This window comes from Rhipicephalus sanguineus, chromosome 4 (genome assembly GCF_013339695.2).
Source record: "Rhipicephalus sanguineus isolate Rsan-2018 chromosome 4, BIME_Rsan_1.4, whole genome shotgun sequence".
Taxonomy (NCBI): Eukaryota; Metazoa; Arthropoda; class Arachnida; order Ixodida; family Ixodidae; genus Rhipicephalus; species Rhipicephalus sanguineus.
Window position 1 is genome coordinate 82,912,975 of NC_051179.1, and position 8,000 is coordinate 82,920,974.

General features: G+C 47.9%; 1 protein-coding gene across 1 annotated transcript; it reads left to right on the forward strand.

Annotated features, from left to right (window-relative positions):
- The first annotated feature begins 1,209 nt into the window (after positions 1–1,209).
- Positions 1,210–5,107, forward strand: LOC119390343 (uncharacterized). The gene is made up of 3 exons (XM_037657944.2): positions 1,210–2,159; positions 2,897–2,977; positions 4,998–5,107. The coding sequence occupies exon 1, from the start codon at positions 1,210–1,212 to the stop codon at positions 1,948–1,950; it is 741 nt and encodes a 246-aa protein (XP_037513872.2). The 3' UTR covers positions 1,951–2,159; positions 2,897–2,977; positions 4,998–5,107.
- Positions 5,108–8,000: the final 2,893 nt, after the last annotated feature.

Sequence of the window (8,000 nt, forward strand, 5' to 3'; positions counted from 1 at the left end):
AAAAGGGCCACACCCAATTTTCACTCATAATCTGTGTTATGTGGGTTAATCCTTAAGTGTCCTCAAACAATCTGGCGAAATTTCAGCGCATTTGGTCGAGAACTTACTTTATAACGAGCATTTTTATAAACACGCGAGCGGCCCGAGAGTCTGACAACAGGGGCGCACTCGCGAGTCGTGACGTAACAAGCCGGTTGTTTTGAAAGCGTCTGTATTCCGGCCAACGATATTGTTTCGTGGTTAGCTGCGCGTGCAATGGAACTATTAGAGCTTTCTTCAGTTCGGCATTGAAAATTGAACGGTTTGCAGCGGCTGAAGCTTAGCTAGAAGACGACGACTCCACTCCATGAAGCACATGACGTCACACACGTCATGGCAAACTGGCGATCACCGGTGGTGGGTGGGGTTTATAACCGGCGACTTCTAGGGCCCATTTTGCAATTAAATATTCTTTTACAGTTCATTTTTCATGCATGTACAGGCACAATAGACCCTCTACTTCTATGTTTCGCTGAAAACCGCAAATTGGTGGGCGACCGTGCCATGGCCCCTTTAAACGACGACACACTGTAGACTACCGATCGCAGCGCCACAAGCGGCTTGAACCTGTTTAGGCTTCACGTTCTGTACATTGGTGCTGCGGCCGTTCCGAGCACTCCCCTTTTATAGTGAACCCTACTCTTGCGGACCGCGCACTGTGTAAAGTCACAGTCCTTACAATGTAACTCGAAGTTGAAGCCATTTCCAAAACTAAGGCTGCACGCGTGCCCTCTGAAAGGGTCATTTAGGCAACGCCCATGTCTGACCGATGTGGGAGCGTCAACCGGGTAGAGGCATTTCATGCACCACGCATGCTTCACACTCGACAAATCGGAATCAGCAGCTTTTTTCAAGATTATTTCACGAAATACCTGGCCTTGCGTAAGCACGGTGGGTTGTTTATCGGCCTACCTGCACTTCGCTAAAATGAAAAAAAAAGAGAAAACAGAAGGAACATGCGCAGAAAGCGAACTACGTAGAGTGATAACTATAGTAGCGCAAAGAAACAGGACACAAGAAAGGCAACGAAGAGACACACACGGCGCTACTTAGCGCCGTGTGTGTCTCTTCGTTGCCTTTCTTGTGTCTTGTTTCTTTGCGCTACTACACTTATCAAAAGTATGCCATATCGACAAGCCCGCTTTGCGACTTTAAACGAAGGGTGAATTGATGCAGTTATCGCAAACGCAGAACGGCGCCTCCCCGATCCTGCTCGCCAACAAAGTGGACAGGCTTGAGCACGAACTCGAGTCGACGTCCGAGCTGCTGCGCCAGGCGAACCGGGAGCTGGCTCGCCGCGAGGCCTCGCTCGCCCAGCTGGGACGCCACAACGAGCGGCTGCGGGGACGGGTGGCGCGGCTCGAGTCCGACGTGGCCGTGTACAGGGCGACCTCCTCCGCAGCCGCCGCCACGTCTTCCTCGTCGTCCGGCGAGGAAGACGCCGCGGCTGCGGACGCAGCGGTCGACGTTTCCGCCGACCCGAGGGCGACTCGTTGTTGCTCCGCGAGGGACAGGGAGCTCTTGCGAACCCTGGCCGGGATCTACGACAAGATAACCAGGACGGGGCCTCGCAAGAGCAGTTATGCTGCTGGTGACGGTGATAAGTGTGACGCGTTCGGCAAGAATCATCGACACGCGGGTCGTTCGCTTCCGGACGCCCACGTCCTGGAGCAAGTGTTCGCAAACTTCTGGCAGGAGTACCGCAGCCTGAGCGGTGAACTGGAAAGCTGCAAGCAGGTCGTGGCCAATCAGGAGCTCAGGATGCGATACCTCGAAGCTCAGGTCGATGCTGCCAACCGGATCAAGACCAGCGAGTTCCTCGACGCTGACGTGCTGAAGAAGGCCGCGCATAACGGTGCAGTGGGGGGAACGCGGGTGTTCGTTTCGGTGAAAACTGTGATATTGTGCTAAATGGCGGTGGTGGTGATGCTTGTTCGGCGCCCGCGGGCGGCTGCTGCACGGCCTTGGTGAACGTCGAGAGGCGAGTGGCGGAGGAGAGCCACCTGCTGGCGCGTCTCAGCCGGCTGCAACTGGACAACTCCAGGCTGGAGGTCCTCAACAGGGAGGCCCTGACGAGGGAAGCGGCCGTCAAGAAGGAACTGCAGAGGGTGCAGAACAAGGTGAGCTACGTCGTGGTGTGCCAGTGCAAGTTGAAAGGCGAAGTCGAAGTACCGTTCTGTTCTTCGTAGTGCCGAAAGGGTGGCCTTCGTGTAGCAGCGTAGGGTGAGCAGACGTAGGCGTCCATCTTTTCTGGTCATCCTAGAAAAAAAAAAAGGAAGGAGGTTAACACCGCAGTAGAAGGAACGATGACACTCTGATTTTCTCTCCCACTTTTTCAAATATGCTTAACACATACAGCGAAGACAAGTTCTAAAATATACTAATTTTAAATAGAATTATATGTAGTTAGGCACGTCGGTTTTATAGTGCTGTCATTTTTGCTTAAAGGTATACGTTAGATTATCATACTTTTTAGTGTATGGCACATGTATACCCCTGTAGCTCTGGCTGTGTTTTGTGCGGAAGAGTGGTGCCAATAATCGGAGGGCATATTGACAATGTCACAAAGAACTGCCATTTTACAAAGCCAGGGAAGGTAATCATTTATTGGTTTAGCAGCGTACGCCGATAGTGCCATGGGGCTCGTATACACGTTCAAATCACAACACGGGGTTTCAGAAATACAGAATGTTACGAAATGGTTGCCAGTCTGCCTGCCTCTCAGGCAATCGGTCATCCAGCTGTCCTCCCTGCTGAGTTGTTCATAACCAGTTTGCGATAGTATGTCTTTTTGAAGCTTCCTAACTGTGACGTTTACTATACCCGTGTTATCGCTTCCGTTTCTCTTCACATCAAGCTGTCGAGCTTCAAGACGGACTTAGCTCGGGCTACAAAGAAAATCCTGGGCCGAGAATCGAGTTGCACGTTTCCAGCCGAGGTAAGAATAATGCAGTAAACCGCGTGAAGGGATGGCAAACTTAGTCTCGTAACCTTTATTATTTTGCAAGCAGCACATCGAATGTAGTCTAGAAGTACACATTTGCTGGGCTAGTCGGTTCATTTTCAAGTACAAGCCACATAATTATGGCTGTTTTTGCGCAAGAAATAACGAGGGAAGGGTCCATGGGAGCGCAAACTTTCCACTGTTTATTCAAGAAATAGTGCGACGAGATATATAGGCACAGACATGCGCAGAAAGCTAGGTACACATCGAGCGCGTACCACCCTAATCACCACCTGTAGTCTATGAACTTGCTCTCTGCCTGCGGGAGAGGCAGTGAAGTATCGCGGATACGTATGGAACCTTGTGCTTTTATATGAAATACCTCCAGCAATTCTCGAGCCGTGGTGTCCTCGCTTCTACCCAGAATGTGAATCTTATTCAGGCACGGTTCACACTTATGTGAATTGCAGTGGATCGGCAGATGTGCCCCATTCTTATACCTTTTAGTGAAAGCTCGTGTTCCTCGTTGAGTGAAAGCTCGTGTTCGAAAGATCGCGCTACCCTGGACCCCTTCCCTCTTTATTTCCTTGAGCAAAACCAGCCATACTTTTGTGGCTTGTACTTGAGCACATGGAAGCTCGTTCTGTGTATCTCAGTTGAAACGCCGACGAATAGCCCTGAAAAGTTCGACCCTACGTCCGACTACGTTAAATACCAACTTAGGAAAGCGATTGTATATAGTTCCCGAGCACCCGCCGTGGTTGTCTAGTGATGATGGTGCTCGACTGCCGGCCCGAAGGTCGCGGGATTGAACCCCGGCCGCATTTAGATGAAGGCGAAATGCTCGAGGCCCGTGTACCTAGATTTAGGTGAACGTTAAAGAACACCAGATGGTCAAAATATCCGGAGCTTTCCACTACGGCGTCCCTCATAGTCATATTGTGGTTTGGGGACGTAAAACCTCAACAATTATTATACTTCCTGAGTATAGCACTGCAAGTGCTGTAATTTATGCATGTTGAAATCCGTGTTTCACTGGAAGCACACACGCGTGTGCGCGTGCGTGTACGAGTGTGTGTGTACGCGTGTTTGTACGAGCTTGTGTGTACGTGTGGATGGGGGCTTGCATGTGTGCGTGTGAATGGGGGATTGCATGTGTGCGTATGCGTGTGTGTTCGCGTGTGACAATCGTGAAATGCAGACCCAAGCAGTCGTCGCACCAGAAGTCAGCCAGGGCACTACTTCTGCTTTTACATGGCAATGGCGTGTTATGCAGCCTAATTCTTCCGTTCCTCACCTCGTATTTTCATTTACTTTTCGCGCTGCTTCAATTCATCAATATTTTTTCCATCTCCCATCTCCCCTTTTCCTTCCTACAATATTGTAGGGTAAAAAACCTGTAGTTACTCTCCCAGCATTTGCTACGTTTGTCTCGCCCACGCTCTCTCTCTCTCTCCCTCCTCCGTTGGAGAAGGCTTTCCTTCGCAAATGCAGGAAATTTGATTTAAATTCTCAATGGACAGAAAAGTGGACGAGCTGGACCATACCTGTGGTTCACAGAGCAAAAGGAACGCGGGCAGGTTTTTTCTCGGCTACTTTATAATAAAGTTCCCCTCGCGCTCGAAAAATTCTTTTTTGTTCTTTTGCTAACTCGTATACTTATAATCTTTAAACCCTCCCTTGCAAGGCGCTGCCAGTGCTGTGCCAATTCTTTCGCCGTTACATATTGTTTTGCACAGTGATTCATTCAGGTCGCCTCACTAATTTGTCTAGTGATGATGTCTAGTGACATTCCTACCTCTAACATCTATTTAAACTGGGGTAACTGAGTTTACGCCGAGCTGAAGCTTCTTAATGAAGCTTTCTCGTAATGAAGTCTGGTCTTTTTTTACTCCAGATTGTTCACGTTAGCATTACAGTTAACACTTCATCACGCACATATGTTGTACATTTAGTTGTCTTATATCTATTGTCGTATATAGTATGTGCGTTATCTGACGTCGATAACCGACAGGTGTCGCTACGGATCCTGCTGGAGGAGTTGGTGTCCCTGCGGCAACAAAATGGCCGACTTCAGATGGCACGCGAACAAGAGGACCATCAATCCCAGCAGCAACACAAGCACAAGGGCCCCGCTAAAGACACGGTTAGCCCAAATATTATACCGTATTTATCAGTAGTGCACCCAGGGTTTCTGTCGCTGGGTGGTGGAAAATGTGCGAGAATCGTGGGATTGCGGGGGGCGGGGGGGGGTGAAGGAGGAGGGGAAGCAGGCACCTTGCATAATATGCCATTTCCTTGCTTCAGCCGAAGGAATGCAACCGAAGGAATGCAATCTTGTATGCTGTTACCCTTCGCACTGATCACAGCCCGCGTCAAGAACTGGTGGTGCGACTGACCATGTGTTCGCCTGGGGTATTTAGGGCTTTGAATGTCTTATCTCTGTACTTCTTACGCACTCGCCATTGCTCACCGTTCTGCAAGATCAGCTAACTACGACAAGCCGACACACACGTTCCGACACAAATCGGACGCACACGTTCGTTCCCAACCACTTAAGCCACGACTCCCGTGCAGTTGCTTCAAATGGTGCTACCTGAAGTCGATTCTGCAGTTAAGAGCACCGACGTTAATGGTGATGTGTAACGTTAACACAAAGTACAGAGGCATGTGCTTTTGTTTCTAATACATCGATGTGTCTTTAATGTGACACGGACGCGGTAGTGCATCGAAATATATGCGTCATTACGTCCGATCTCCATCATTGCAACACATTTGTGTAAATGCATCTGTAATCGTTGTTTAGTTTGCATACTTTGTTACTTTATGCGTAAACATTGCTAAAAGCTTCGCTTTACGTTGATTTACACGTGCGCGTGGGATCTGCTCAATTTCTTTTTTTCTCGGTCTTATTTGCTTGTCATTTGTTATATTATTTCAAAACATACACCAACGCTCTCCCTGCATGTGCTTGTCTACTGACACCTTTATTTTGTGGAATAACAAGCACACGCGAATTCTTGTTCTCGTACTATGCCGCTTTCTGTTTCTCGCATTGGCTTACCACGTTCATCTAAAACTGATTTGTTTTTTTTTATACTTCTACGTCAGATTCTGAACAGGTCACGGTAAGTTGTAAGCGTATTTTCAATCTGAAATGGTCCGTCTAATTTTTTCTTTATATATAGTCTAGCAAGAAAAACTACGCTAACACTCAAATACACTGTATCTGTGCTCAGTTTGTTGCTCGCAGCTCCTACAACAGTACGTTCCTTTCTTGTTATAATCCAACGAAGAGTCGACAGTATGTGTTAGTAAATATAAGGAAAACTGCAGTTCCAGCTGACTCGTTTTCGCACTGCGATTCCGAGTTTGCCAATGCGATAAGGCAAACATGGCATACCCCTCTTGAATTTTGTGAATAGGCAAATGCACTCCAAGGTCACCACGCTCTTAGTCCTTCTGCTCATTTGTGTCAGTATATATAACAATATTATACTTATATTGTTACTGATACGGATATGATACTTTTAACTATACTGATAATATCTGTATGGATATAGCTCCCGAAGCGCTGTGTTGTGCTCAAAGACTGATGTATTTCTGTAACTTCTGTGGAGATGCTGGTGTACGAGAGGTGGTGTTTATCTCAGTGTCTTTATTTGTTGTGCCTTCTACAATATAAAAATCTGTTTACATAACTTTTATCGTGATTCTCGGGATACATTTTTTTTTTTCGCTATTCTTGCGAAGCTGATTTCAACCGCTTCAGATACCTGCATGGGGATATTGAAATACCACTCATTTTATGAATGAGAGACACTCCTTGGGAACCTCTACGCAAGGCCTCCCATATATCTCGCCAGCTCTCGCATTGTCTCATCAGGTCCAGCGAGATTTTCAGTTCGCCGTTAAAAAAAGAAAAAAAAGGAGAAAACACCCTAATAAACGTAACAGCCATCGGTGTATTTGTAGCCCCATCCTAAAATACCTTCATAAGTTGATTGTTGACTGTTCTCTGCACAACTTTGCAATAAAACAACATACCCTCTACCCCAGGGGTCTCAAACAGGCGGTCCTCGGCTTCACACGGAATAAAGCTTTGTGACTTTGCTAAAGAGTACTCGCATTATTTGCTCGCCTATTGCAATTAATAGCGCTTTGTTAGTTTTTTTCGTGAGGCACCCCATGCTGTCAGTATGAGTTGAAACATAACCGTGGAACAAAATCTCTATTTCAGAATTGGCGTCCAGGTTTTGGTCATTGTGGAAATCAGTATCGATATGTTCTTCGATACCTGACACGTCAAATCCCCTTCAGAAATGACCCATATATCTGTGATGGGAAATGCTTTCTTTCAAATGGCAACGTTAGGTGCCACTTTGTTCAAACTCTCTCTCTCTCTCTCTCTCTTCCAAGACCACTGGTCGAAACGTTTGGCTCCATCGACACTCCGTGTTCAAGGATTTTTCATCTCTTCAAACCACCATCTTCCCCTGAACTTTTGCCTTATTTGGATTTACGCACGAGCTACACACTCAGTGGGTCCGCCGTCGTTCTCGCGAGAGGAAGGGGTGCCGCTCCGTCAACTCATAACGCACGCTTTTCCCAACCACTTCTCCCTATGCTAATTCTACCCGGACTGCCAGTAGCCTGCTGCCCGGGCTGCGGTAGCTCACCGACGGTGCATGTCCCATGTCGCGATGTAGTGCACCGCCAAATAATTTCCTCCCCTGCCGAGCATCCCTCACTCATTTCGCACCAAAGAGCTGTGGTAAAGTGTCTTCCGTGACGGGCCTTCCGTGGTCAGCCGGGCCCTAGTTAAACGGGCCCGTGTTGTCGCTGAGGTCGTCCTAGGAACGCCGGATACCTTTTAATGCACTCTTAATACCTTTTATCGTGATGAAAATATTTACTCTCTCTCTCTCTCGCATATGCTGGCACACACACACGCACACACACACTACACTGTTTACAAAGTTTCGTTAGGGTTCGTGGCCCGCAAGAACGTCAACAG

What these genes read in the sequence shown, in the direction of transcription:
- LOC119390343 (XM_037657944.2), top strand. Translation starts at nt 1,210, where the DNA reads ATGCAGTTATCGCAAACGCAGAACGGCGCCTCCCCGATCCTGCTCGCC.